Consider the following 14,356-nt stretch of genomic DNA (forward strand, 5'->3'; position numbering starts at 1 on the left):
TTATTAAATAGATCATTTCCTTTACAACTTCGGGTAGAAAACCAATAGATTTAAACCTCACAATTCCAGTTTGTCCTGATTTGCTTTGGGTGCAATCAATTAGCTTAATTTCTCAGAGATCAAATTATATTTCAACCAAATAATGTTTCGTGGAATGCTAATCGTCCTGTTTATCTGTTACTAACGACAGAAATGATTTCAGATGGTGGGGTGTTGAAATCTTGTTTCTTGTGCGTTTTGATGTGGAACGACCCTATTGTTAGTGATCACAGTATTGCGATTTCCTGTGAAATGTGAGTCATATCTGTCACAATAACAATAGAGCAAATCATTATTTAATGAGAGGGAGACAAAAAACATCACAAACAAAAGGAATTTTTTCCCAAAAAAAACAACAATTATTCAACTTTATTCGAGATTTTTTTTCCAGCAACATCTTTTTTTAAATTCCAGTTCTTTATCAACAAATAGAAAACAGACTGCGTATACAACAGATCAAACCCCTACAGCACTAAGCATTCACAAGGTATAAATGAACATTGTGGTTTATTCCAGCCAGCATGTCAGACTCAGTCCTGTTAGGCTTGGGGATCGTCGTGCCCTGCGGCCTTGTGGGTAAAGATGTGCTTGTGTGGCGTGATGGCGGTTGGCCGACGGAGGCTGGGGAGTGGTCCTCAGTTAGGGTTATGCTATTCATCTCTCTTTAACAGAACTACACATTTTACACCTCTCTCACTCTCTTTAACAGAACGATAACCTGCTCTCTATCTTTCCGCAAGGGTTAGGGTCAAGTCCAGGTTCAATGAAGTCGATTACAGCTAAATGAATCAAATTACAACTAAATGAATTAATTTTCGATTCGTGAATTGAAATCACTCCCTGAAAAATGACTGGATTGAAAAATGGAACTGATCCCAACTCTGTGTGGCTGTCAGGTTGCTATGGTAATCCAGTAGATACAGACACTAACTTTCCTTCTATCTCTCACTCTCTCTCTTTCCCTCTCTCTCTCTTTACTATGCCGGTACGTAAAGAGAGTGAATCATTTTAACAATATAGTTTGAAGCTGCAGTATATATCTATGTATAATTGTACATATATATATAATCAATCATAATTATATATATAGTTATCATTTCTATTTCTGTATAAAATAATAGCAGGTCGGTGGGAGGGTGCAGAGGGTTTGATGTGTCTCTGTCCCGCCGGTAGTAATCGTAGTATTCTGTACAGGGGGGCCAGGATTAGTGGCTGCTACTCCTCTCTCCACCACCATGGGGCGCTGCTCCAGCAGTCCCTATGTTCCAACCCCCAGGCAGCGGACTGACCAATCAGCTCGCTGGGAACCAAGGAAAGAGGAGGGGCTAAGAGGGGCACAATATGATTCATACAGAGATTCAGGAGTTGATTCTCAAGTTCAACTCCTGGTTGGGTATAAAAGTCTGTTCGTCCGTTCGTCTCCAGATTCGTTCTCTGGTTATTGAAGGCCTCAGGGCCTTCAAGGCTTCTGTCTCTCTGTTGTTGAAATCATCATGTGCTCTTTGAGTTTCTGTACAATGCTGATTTAGTTGTCGTTAGTTGATGTCACGTTTTTTCGCTAACTAGTGTGGTTTATATAGTACCTGTATCGCGACGGTTGCTGTAATGCTTTTGAATCATTTTGTCATTTTTTCCCCCTACGTTTTAAAAAGAAACAGCAAAGTGAAAAGGCATATTATCTTAGTTAATCTTACTCCGTTTTAAAACGAATAAGACTAAAAAAATGGATAATAATAAACAATAAAATCTTGATACAAAATCAAAACTGTCAGCAGCTTCAGAGAACAAACAGTGGCTCTCCTGTATTAACGTCAGGAAGTAGAAAATACAGGTCCCTAAAATAACATACATTTTTTATTCTTTTTTACTAAAATAAACATACTGATTATGGTGGAAAAACTAAAATGCTGCGCCCCAGTTAGGCCATTAAGACAAAAATATATGTCTGATGGTATTAAAACAATTATAAAAAAAATAAAAAAAACTAATGATTAAGTAAATAATAATAAGAACATTATTCATAATGGTATTTCATAATAATGATAATAAAATAAGAAAGGAGAACAGAACCTCAGAACTCAGTCAGAACTGTCGCTTGCTCCCGTATGAAACGCTGTCGTCGTCATGGTATTGTTTGTTGTTTGTTTTTTAAATCTTTAGGGTGTTTTTTTTGTTTTTTTGTGTTTTTTTTGTTGTAAATCCAAGTAGTAGACCTCTGGGATTGGTTGAACCCGTCGCTAGGTGACAGTGGCACCTCCCTCCTCCCCTGTGATAGGGTAGCAATGGCAGGGTCAGGTCAGATGGGTTGATACAAGTACGGTGGCTGAGATGGGACACTCAGTGGCCATGCCAGAGGCTGCTCAGCTCAGAGTGGTTACGTTGCATAGTGGTCAAAACTGCCCAGGTACTCCAACGCGGCTCTGTAGCACAGCTGATACTGGTCCTAGACAGAGAGAGAAAACACATCAGGCAGATGCAGCATTATATTACTGTATGTTGAGAATCCTTTCTAGTGACAGGTGCTGCTAGAGTCATGAAGCCTTTTGATTCGTTGTTGAGAAGCACTTCCCTCCATTCCACTCTCCAACAACGGAAGACCAGCAACAGTATATTCGTCCATACCTCTGTCTGCACCATGGCAGGTCTCTGGGTACGTAACGTCTTGACGGTCTGGAAGAGGTCAACCACCCCTTCGTACCTCATCCTCTCCAACACGATACTCAGAGTGATGAAGACCCCTGTCCTGCCCACCCCGGCACTGAGGAAGAGGAGGAACACACACATTACACACCTTATACAGTATGCACAGTATCCTATAGGCTTGGGCGGTATCCAGATTTTCATACCGTCATACCGTTCTTCTGCCATCCCAGGATTTACGGTATTACCGGCATAACACACAAGGGGACGCTAAAAACGTTTTAAAAAAGCCCATTGGGCGTCTATTACCAGAATGCTAAGAAAATTAGCACAAGTAATAGCGAAATCACATAGACGCTGTTAGATCAATGCTAACAAGCGATAATTAACATAAACGAATTGCAAAGACAGGCAAATACTGCTCATAAAGTTATACAAGCATATCTAGTAGCTACCAGATGTCATGCTTTTCTGAAGGAAGAACAGCATGGGTAGACGGAGCAGAGGGGGGAGGAACGGAGGAGGAAGAGCAGCATGGGTAGACGGAGCAGAGGGGGGAGGAACGGAGGAGTAAGAGCAGCATGGGTAGACGGAGCAGAGGGGGGAGGAACGGAGGAGTAAGAGCAGCATGGGTAGACGGAGCAGAGGGGGGAGGAACGGAGGAGGAAGAGCAGTATGGGTAGACGGAGCAGAGGGGGGAGGAACGGAGGAGGAAGAGCAGCATGGGTAGACGGAGCAGAGGGGGGAGGAACGGAGGAGGAAGAGCAGCATGGGTAGACGGAGCAGAGGGGGGAGGAACGGAGGAGGAAGAGCAGCATGGGTAGACGGAGCAGAGGGGGGAGGAACGGAGGAGGAAGAGCAGCATGGGTAGACGGAGCAGAGGGGGGAGGAACGGAGGAGGAAGAGCAGCATGGGTAGACGGAGCAGAGGGGGGAGGAACGGAGGAGGAAGAGCAGCATGGGTAGACGGAGCAGAGGGGGGAGGAACGGAGGAGGAAGAGCAGCATGAGTAGACGGAGCAGAGGGGGGAGGAACGGAGGAGGAAGAGCAGCATGGGTAGACGGAGCAGAGGGGGGAGGAACGGAGGAGGAAGAGCAGCATGGGTAGACGAAGCAGAGGGGGGGGGGAAGAGCAGCATGGGTAGACGGAGCAGAGGGGGGAGGAACGGAGGAGGAAGAGCAGCATGGGTAGACAGAGCATAGGGGGGAGGAACGGAGGAGGAAGAGCAGCATGGGTAAACGGAGCAGAGGGGGGAGGAACGGAGGAGGAAGAGCAGCATGGGTAGACGGAGCAGAGGGGGGAGGAACGGAGGAGGAAGAGCAGCATGGGTAGACGGAGCAGAGGGGGGAGGAACGTAGGAGGAAGAGCAGCATGGGTAGACGGAGCAGAGGGGGGAGGAACGGAGGAGGAAGAGCAGCATGGGTAGACGGCGCAGAGGGGGGAGGAACGGAGGAGGAAGAGCAGCATGGGTAGACGGAGCAGAGGGGGGAGGAACGGAGGAGGAAGAGCAGCATGGGTAGACGGAGCAGAGGGGGGGGGGGAGAAACAAAACGCTAGCAGGAAACAGAGGAGAGAAAATAACTCATCCAGGGCTTTTTGACTTCTGGTAGAAAGATCATTATAAGATATCTGATGACAAACATTTTAGTAGTGAATTGCATAACTTCATCACTTCCTGTCCGCCACACGACAGAGACTCACCAGCTCCCTCTTTCTCCCGTTGTGCTATTTACAAACAAACACGTGACTGGCTCCACTGCTCTGGGAAACTACAGGTAAGCCTCATAACGTAAAACAATGTTGACCGGTGAAGTGAAGAACGTAATCTGCTTTATCTCCTAACGTATTGCACAAGTTGACTGCAGGTATTTTACTTAAAAAGTAGCTACAAATATTTCAAATTTAGTGAAAAACTTCAAAGGAATTGTTTTGACGGTATTGAATAAAAAATCCTCCCATGACTATTTCCTAGTACCCTGGTATACGGTATTCCGCCCAGAGCATCCTACTTCCAGGTACTTACTTTACACTGACTGCACGGTACCAAATGGTGCCGAGTGATTCTTGTTTTAATTTATCCAACAACCAACACACCAGTCATTCATTGGGTAATTACTATATTTACATGTCATTTCTGGCTATTCAGCCAAGTCTCATTACCTGCAGTGAACAGTGATTGGTCCGTCCTGTCCAAACTGCTCCTTGGTTTTATGCACTTGGCCAATGAAATCGATGAATCCTTCCCCGGTTTTTGGCACTCCTTGTTCTGGCCAATCAGTGAACTGGAATTGGCGGATCGTCCTGGATTGGCCATCCTAAGGGAACCAATAGGAGGAGAGTATGTTAGAGCGGTAGTCAAGAGGGAACCAATAGGAGGAGAGTATGTTAGAGTGGTATTCGAGAGGGAACCAATAGAAGGAGAGTATTTTAGAGTGGTAGTCGAGAGGGAACCAATAGGAGGAGAGTATGTTAGAGTGGTGTCGAGAGGGAACCAATAGGAGGACAGTATGTTAGAGCGGTAGTCGAGAGGGAACCAATAGGAGGAGAGTATGTTAGAGTGGTAGTCGAGAGGGAACCAATAGAAGGAGAGTATTTTAGAGTGGTAGTCGAGAGGGAACCAATAGGAGGAGAGTATGTTAGAGTGGTGTCGAGAGGGAACCAATAGGAGGACAGTATGTTAGAGCGGTAGTCGAGAGGGAACCAATAGGAGGAGAGTATGTTAGAGTGGTAGTCGAGAGGGAACCAATAGGAGGAGAGTATGTTAATTCACTAACAAACTCACTCACTCACTCAGTCACTCAGTCACTCACTCACTCTCATTAATTCACTCACTCACTCCCTCACTCACTCCCTTCTTCCCGTCTCAGGACATCCCCAGGGATATGATCTATCTCACAGGTTGACACAGTACACACTCACCCTGGCGTCGGTGACTTTGAACTCTCGGAGGATGTACTGGGGCATGTTGTACTCGGCCATGGGGTCCACCACAAAGTACTGGTACCTGGCTGAGCGCTCCGCCGGCCAGTACTGATGACACTTCTCCTGTAGGGGGGGATAGACAACCAGGGTTAGAACAGGGTGTGTGTGTGTGTGTGTGTGTCTACTGTATTTGTGCTCATCTTACCCGCCCCATCTCTCTGAGTTTGGTGAGCATCACTACAATGGTAGAGTTGTGTTCCCACAGCATCCTCCAGAAGTCTTCAGTGGTTTCAGCCAGAGGGCCCTGGGTGGCCAGATACCCTTTCTGTTGTCTGGAGAGAGAACATCAGGACACACTTACAGCAAACACACAATTAACTCAGCAGTTCTGCTGACTGCCTATAGGTGGCAGTAGAGTGACATGCAAAACAGAATGAAACGTGCTGAGCCACAAACACACAGAGAGAGAGAGAGAGAGAGAGAGAGAGAGAGAGAGAGAGAGAGAGAGAGAGAGAGAGAGAGAGAGAGAGAGAGAGAGAGAGAGAGAGAGAGAGAGAGAGAGAGAGAGAGAGAGAGAGAGAGAGAGAGGGAAAGAGAGAGAGAGAGAGAGAGAGGGAAAGAGAGAGAGAGAGAGAGAGAGTGAGAGATAGAGAGAGAGAGAGAGAGACAGAGAGAGACAGCCACGGGTGAACAACTAATGAAGGTGCTACAGGCTAGGCAATAATGTGTAACCGTGACATTAGAGTGATGCTCTGGGCCCCACTCCTCACACAAATAAAGGAAAAGAACGACAGAGCAGAGAAGAGGAGAGAGGGGAGAGGAAAGAGAGGGGATAGAAGTGGAGAGGAGACACAGAAGACAGACAGACAGACAGACAGACAGACAGTATGAGATGTCTTCCCTCATCATTATCTAAGTGTCTTTTCTAGAGCCTGACAGGATTTTTGGGGTCCGATACCGATAACAGTTTTAAGGAGGCAGAAGTCAACGATTACCAATATGACTGCCAATAAATGTTGTTTTTTTAGAGCGATAATTCAATGTTATCCTACAGAAACCAAGCACAACTAGTTGTTCATTAAGACAATGTTATCCTACAGAAACCAAGCACAACTAGTTGTTCATTAAGACAATGTTATCCTACAGAAACCAAGCACAAGATAGCTGTTCATTAAGACAATGTTATCCTACAGAAACCAAGCACAAGATAGCTGTTCATTAAGACAATGTTATCCTACAGAAACCAAGCACGAGCTAGCTGTTCATTAAGACAATGTTATCCTACAGAAACCAAGCATAAATCACCACAAATGAGCAGATATTATTGTGTATTCTATGTATATAATATCGGCGCTTTATCTGTGGAATAAAGACCGATACAAATATTTAGGTGAAAGGCTAATATCGGCCAATAATACCGGTCGAGCGATGTATCGGTCGGGCTCTAGTCTTTCCCTGCTTGGCTCAGTTCGAGAAACACGAGAGGCTCTTGTTGAGTTTCTATTTAAGCCTGGTTAAAACGAGGCTTAATTACTAAATACTGCTGCAGCAGCACACAACAAAAACAACATTAACAACAACAATATCAACAACAACAATGGCAGGTCCCTGTGCTGAGCAGCTGAAGACTCAAGGAATAGCAGACAGGGAGAGAGAAACTATCCATCTGGAAAATGCTTAATTAACACACACACACACACAAACACACCACACACACACACACACACACACACACACACACACACACACACACACACACACACACACACACACACACACACACACACACACACACAACACACACACACACACACACACACACACACACACACACACACACACACACACCATGCTCTTAATGGGAGCGGTTGTCATTAAGGTATTTACATAGTGACAAAGCAGTCTGGGTCTCTGGGGAACAGTTTTCATTAACACTTAATAGGATGAGAGAAAAGCTGTGTGTTAAAGTTTATGGGATGAATGTAGAGGAGGGAAAAGCTGTGTGTTAAAGTTTATGGGATGAATGTAGAGGGAAAAGCTGTGTGTTAAAGTTTATGGGATGAATGTAGAGGAGGGAAAAGCTGTGTGTTAAAGTTTATGGGATGAATATAGAGGAGGGAAAAGCTGTGTGTTAAAGTTTATGGGATGAATGTAGAGGAGGGACAAGCTGTGTGTTAAAGTTTATGGGATGAATGTAGAGGAGGGAAAAGCTGTGTGCTAAAGTTTATGGGATGAATGTAGAGGGAAAAGCTGTGTGTTAAAGTTTATGGGTTGAATGTAGAGGGAAAAGCTGTGTGTTAAAGTTTATGGGATGAATGTAGAGGGAAAAGCTGTGTGTTAAAGTTTATTGGATGAATGTAGATTGAAAAGCTGTGTGTTAAAGTTTATGGGATGAATGTAGAGGAGGGACAAGCTGTGTGTTAAAGTTTATGGGATGAATGTAGAGGAGGGAAAAGCTGTGTGTTAAAGTTTATGGGATGAATGTAGAGGGAAAAGCTGTGTGTTAAAGTTTATGGGATGAATGTAGAGGAGGGAAAAGCTGTGTGTTAAAGTGTATGGGATGAATGTAGAGGGAAAAGCTGTGTGTTAAAGTTTATGGGATGAATGTAGAGGAGGGAAAAGCTGTGTGTTAAAGTTTATGGGATGAATGTAGAGGAGGGAAAAGCTGTGTGTTAAAGTTTATGGGATGAATGTAGAGGAGGGACAAGCTGTGTGTTAAAGTTTATGGGATGAATGTAGAGGAGGGAAAAGCTGTGTGTTAAAGTTTATGGGATGAATGTAGAGGGAAAAGCTGTGTGTTAAAGTTTATGGGATGAATGTAGAGGAGGGAAAAGCTGTGTGTTAAAGTGTATGGGATGAATGTAGAGGGGGGACAAGCTGTGTGTTAAAGTTTATGGGATGAATGTAGAGGAGGGACAAGCTGTGTGTTAAAGTTTATGGGATGAATGTAGAGGAGGGAAAAGCTGTGTGTTAAAGTTTATGGGATGAATGTAGAGGGAAAAGCTGTGTGCCTGAGCCTCCCTCCCTGTACGGACCACATGACATATCATGCTCTCTCTCTTCTCCCTCCTCTTCTCTCTCCCTCTCTTCTCCTCCATCTCTCCCTCCTTTTCTCCTCCATCTCTCCCTCCTCTTCTCTCCATCTCTCCCTCTTCTTCTCTCTCCATCTCTCCTCTCTCCCTCTCTTCTCCTCCATCTCTCCCTCCTCTTCTCTCCATCTCTCCCTCCTCTTCTCTCCATCTCTCCCTCCTCTTCTCTCCATCTCTCCCTCCTCTTCTCCTCCATCTCTCCCTCCTCTTCTCTCTCCCTCCTCTTCTCTCCATCTCTCCCTCCTCTTCTCTCTCCATCTCTCCCTCCTCTTCTCTCCATCTCTCCCTCCTCTTCTCTCCATCTCTCCCTCCTCTTCTCTCTCCTTCCTCTTCTCTCCATCTCTCTCTCCTCTCCCCTTCTCTTCTCCTCCATCTCTCTCTCTCTCTCTCCTCTCCATCTCTCTCCATCTCTCTCTCTCCTCCTCCCACACTTCACTGTGTGAGGCCACATTTAATCTCTGGAAGGCTCGTAGCCTTATAAGCTAACAGGCCATGTCAGCACAGGTCGTAGTTTCAACATGGAGCGGTCAATCAACACCCAGGGATGTCTGAGGCAGAGACGACTGAGGATGGATGGACACATTGATTGGAGAACGTGTTGGCCCACCCCAGTCTGACCCAGCTAGACTAGACAGTGAGAGAATCTCTACTGCATTTCCTTCTTTTTTTCACACACACACACACACACATTCTCTCTCTTACCTGTATCCGTCGATGCAGCTGGCGTTGATGTAGTCAGACCCTTCCACTCCTCTGATAGGCTGCAGACACACGCGTGTCGACTCGAATGGCATGATGTTCACCAGCCGGTTCTTGAACTTATTGCAGGGCAGGTTGGCACTGATGAACCTAGAGGTGTGGGCTTTGGAGTTAGCCAGTCTCTGTGAGAGAGGGAGGGAATAAGGAGAGGAGAAAAGGAGAAGGAGGAGAGAAAAGGGGGAGAGAGAAGGAGGGGAGAGAGAAGGAGGAGAGAAACAGAGGAGAGAGAAGAAGGGAGATAGAAGGAGGAGGGGAGAGAGAAGGAGGAGAGAAAAGGAGGAGAGAGAAGGAGGAGAGAAGAAGGGATATAAGGAAGAGGAGAGAGAGTATGAGGAGAGAGAAGAAGGGAGATAGAAGGAGGAGGGGAGAGAGAAGGAGGAGAGAAAAGGAGGAGAGAGAAGGAGAAGAGAGAAGGATGAGAGAAGAAGGGATATAAGGAAGATGAGAGAAAAGGAGGAGAGATAAGGAGGAGAGAGAAGAAGGGAGATAGAAGGAGGAGGGGAGAGAGAAGGAGGAGAGAGAAGGAGGAGATAGAAGGAGGGGAGAGAGAAGGAGGAGAGAAGAAGGGATATAGAAGGAGGAGGGGAGAGAGAAGGAGGAGAGAGAAGAAGGGAGAGAGAAGGAGGAGGGGAGAGAGTATCATTCACATGTACTTCACTTTATTGTGTTTCTTTAATAGGGGTTCATTAATGTACATCACATTAATAGCAGCAGGACTTTACTGATAGTAACAGTAAGGCATGGTGGGTATAAAATGGTTGTAATGGCTATAGTAGATGGTGTTGGGTGTCCGCAGAGCTGGCAGAGCCTGCTGGAGAGATGGGAGAGATGGGAGTGGAGAGGCGTGGCTGGCTCAGTGCTGGACCTGGCAGCTCTCACACCACAGATGGACATCACAGGAGAGAGTGGACAGACCTGGTGTTGCTCTGTGTGTGGTGGCCAGACTGCCTGGGCTTGAACGGCAGGGCTGTAGTCCCACAATCACCATCGCTCCTCTTTCTCTCCCCCCCTGTCCCCATCTCTCACTCGTATCCTCTCCCTCTCTCTCCTTCTACCACTGGAAGAGCTACAGACCGCTGGATATCATGTAAACACGACCTTAATGACTCTATTTAGTAAGTCGTACATCTTATCCTTTTCGGTAACACTTTACTTGACACCCAGTGTCATAACACATTTATGGCACATTCATAACCATGTCATAACAGCTGACATAACTTTTTATTACCTGTCATAACACTGTCATGACCCATATATTTACACCTGTTGTGACATGTATAGTGTTATTTTATGGCTGGTTATGACACCTACATAAGAGTGTCAAAATCCACATTTATTCAAATGTGTTTTTCCCCCTGCCACGAAATGACCTTTTGTTTGAATGTTTGCTTCTAACATCCTTTGTTGTTTTAATGAATTCTTTACAGTCCTGTTTTTTTCCCTCCATCATATTTTAAATATCTTGTAGAATATACACTTTATGACACACTGTCTAGAAGCATTATGACATCATAATCATATAAGCAAGACAGGCCTATTCATGAATTGATGATAAAAAATAATGTGGGGGATGTTTTGTTAGACTTCAGTGCGGCTTTTCACATTATCGATCATAGTCTGCTGATGGAAAAATGTGTTATGGCTTTACACCCCCTGCTGTAATGTGGATAAAGAGTTACTTGTCTAACAGAACACAGAGGGTGTTCTTTAATGGAAGCCTCTCAAATATAATCCAGTTAGAATCAGGAATTCCCCAGGGCAAATGTCTAGGTCCCTTAGTTAAAAAAATAATATTTACTAACGACATGCCACTAGCTTTGAGTACAGTCAGTGTGTCTATGTATGCCGATGACTCAACACTATACACATCAGCGACTAGAGAGACTGAAATGACTGCAACACTTAACAAAGAGCTGCAGTTAGTTTCAGAAAGGGTGGTTAGGAAAAAGTTAGTCCTAAATATTTCCAAAACTAAAAGCATTGTAATTTGGGACAAATCATTCAATAAACCCTAAACCTCAACTAAATCTTGTAATGAATAATGTGGAAATTGAGCAAGTTGTGATGACTTAACTGCTTGGAGTAACCCTGGATTGTAAACTGTCATGGTCAAAACATACAACAGTAGCTAAGATGGGGAGAAGTCTGTCCATAATAAAGCGCTGCTCTACCTTCTTAACAGCACTATCAACAAGACAGGTCCTACAGGCTTTACTGTTCAGTCATGTGGTCAGGTGCCACAAAAAAATGACTTAGGAAATTTACAATTGGCTTAGAACAGGGCAGCACAGCTGGTCTTTGGATGTAGACAGAGAGCAAACATTAATAATATGCATGTCAATGTCTCCTGACTCAAAGTAGAAGAGAGATTGACTTCATCACTACTTTTATTTGTTAGAGGTATTGACATGTTGAAAGCACTGAGCTGTCTGTTTGAACTACTGGCACACAGCTCAGACACCCATGCATACCCCACAGGACATGCCACTAGAGGTCTCTTCACAGTCCTCAAGTCCAGAACAGACTATGGGAGGTGCACAGTACTACATAGAGGCATGATAACATGGAGCTCTATTCCACACCAGGTAACTGATTTTTATTTAACCTTTATTTAACTAGGCAAGTAAGTTAAGAACAAATTCTTATTTACAATGACGGTCTACCAAAAGGCAAAAGGCCTCCTGCGGGGAAAGGGGGCTGGGATTAAAAAATAAATACAATATAAATATAGGACAAAACACACATCACAACAACAGAGACAACACAACACTACATAAAGAGAGACCTAAGACAACAACATAGCAAGGTAGCAACACATGACAACACAGCATGGTAGAAACACAACATGACAACAACATGGTGGCAATACAACATGGTAGCAGCACAAAACATGGTACAAACATTATTGGACACAGACAACAGCACAAAGGGCAAGAAGGTAGAGACAACAATACATCACACAAAGCAGCCACAACTGTCAGTAAGAGTGTCCATGATTGAGTCTTTGAATGAAGAGATGGATATAAAACTGTCCAGTTTGAGTGTTTGTTGCAGCTCGTTCCAGTCGCAAGCTGCAGCGAACTGAAAAGACGAGCGACCCAGGGATGTGTGCGCTTTGTGGACCTTTAACAGAATGTGACTGGCAGAACGGGTGTTGTATGAGGGCTGCAGTAGATATCTCCTGATGCAAGCAGTAGAATCAGATTTTTAAAAAACAGATAAAAATACACCTTATGGAAGAACGGGGACTGTGAAAAGACACACACACACACACACACACACACACACACACACACACACACACACACACACACACACACACACACACACACACACACACACACACACACACACACACACACACACACACACACACACACACACACACGATAACATACGCACTATACACACACGTATCTTTAGTACTGTAGATATGTGGTAGTGGAGTAAGGGCCTGAGGGCACACATTTAGTGTGTTATGAATTCTGTTACGAATGTATTGTAATGTTTTTTTTAAATTGTAAAACTGCCTTAATTTAACTGGACCCCAGGAAGAGTAGCTGCTGCTTTGGCAGGAACTAGTGGGGATCCATACATCATTGTAGTAGTATTGATGGCTGTCAGCTCTATGACTTGATGGACTACATCATTGTAGTAGTATTGATGGCTGTCAGGCCTATGACTTGATGGACTACATCATTGCAGTAGTATTGATGGCTGTCAGCCCTATGACTTGATGGACTACATCATTGTAGTAGTATTGATGGATGTCAGCCCTATGACTTGATGGACTACATCATTGTAGTAGTATTGATGGCTGTCAGCCCTATGACTTGATGGACTACATCATTGTAGTAGTATTGATGGCTGTCAGCCCTATGACTTGATGGACTACATCATTGTGGTAGTATTGATGGCTGTCAGCCCCATGACTTGATGGACTACATCATTGTAGTAGTATTGATGGCTGTCAGCTCTATGACTTGATGGACTACATCATTGTAGTAGTATTGATGGCTGTCAGTCCTATGACTTGATGGACTACATCATTGTAGTAGTATTGATGGCTGTCAGCCCTATGACTTGATGGACTACATCATTGTGGTAGTATTGATGGCTGTCAGCCCCATGACTTGATGGACTACATCATTGTAGTAGTATTGATGGCTGTCAGCTCTATGACTTGATGGACTACATCATTGTAGTAGTATTGATGGCTGTCAGTCCTATGACTTGATGGACTACATCATTGTAGTAGTATTGATGGCTGTCAGCCCTATGACTTGATGGACTACATCATTGTAGTAGTATTGATGGCTGTCAGTCCTATGACTTGATGGACTACATCATTATAGTAGTATTGATGGCTGTCAGTCCTATGACTTGATGGACTACATCATTGTAGTAGTATTGATGGCTGTCAGCCCTATGACTTGATGGACTACATCATTATAGTAGTATTGATGGCTGTCAGCCCTATGACTTGATGGACTACATCATTATAGTAGTATTGATGGCTGTCAGCCCTATGACTTGATGGACTACATCATTGTAGTAGTATTGATGGCTGTCAGCCCTATGACTTGATGGACTACATCATTGTAGTAGTATTGATGGCTGTCAGCCCTATGACTTGATGGACTACATCATTGTAGTAGTATTGATGGCTGTCAGCCCTATGACTTGATGGACTACATCATTGTAGTAGTATTGATGGCTGTCAGCTCTATGACTTGATGGACTACATCATTGTAGTAGTATTGATGGCTGTCAGCTCTATGACTTGATGGACTACATCATTATAGTAGTATTGATGGCTGTCAGTCCTATGACTTGATGGACTACATCATTGTAGTAGTATTGATGGCTGTCAGCTCTATGACTTGATGGACTACATCATTATATTAG

General features: G+C 44.4%; 1 protein-coding gene across 20 annotated transcripts in view; it reads right to left on the minus strand.

Moving 5' to 3' along the window:
* Positions 1-317: 317 nt before the first annotated feature.
* Positions 318-14,356, minus strand: part of LOC139550147 (receptor-type tyrosine-protein phosphatase F) — a 498,277-nt gene continuing 484,238 nt past the window's right edge. For all 20 annotated transcript variants that reach the window (XM_071360808.1, XM_071360817.1, XM_071360813.1 and 17 more), the window contains 6 exons: positions 9,392-9,570; positions 5,806-5,932; positions 5,598-5,723; positions 4,839-4,993; positions 2,662-2,797; positions 318-2,482 (listed from right to left, as the gene is read on the minus strand). In XM_071360808.1, coding sequence (XP_071216909.1) covers positions 2,414-2,482; positions 2,662-2,797; positions 4,839-4,993; positions 5,598-5,723; positions 5,806-5,932; positions 9,392-9,570 — 792 coding nt within the window. In that variant the 3' untranslated portion in view covers positions 318-2,413. The remainder of the gene's footprint in view (positions 2,483-2,661; positions 2,798-4,838; positions 4,994-5,597; positions 5,724-5,805; positions 5,933-9,391; positions 9,571-14,356) is intronic.

Source organism: Salvelinus alpinus, chromosome 23 (assembly GCF_045679555.1).
Source record: "Salvelinus alpinus chromosome 23, SLU_Salpinus.1, whole genome shotgun sequence".
NCBI lineage: Eukaryota > Metazoa > Chordata > Actinopteri > Salmoniformes > Salmonidae > Salvelinus > Salvelinus alpinus.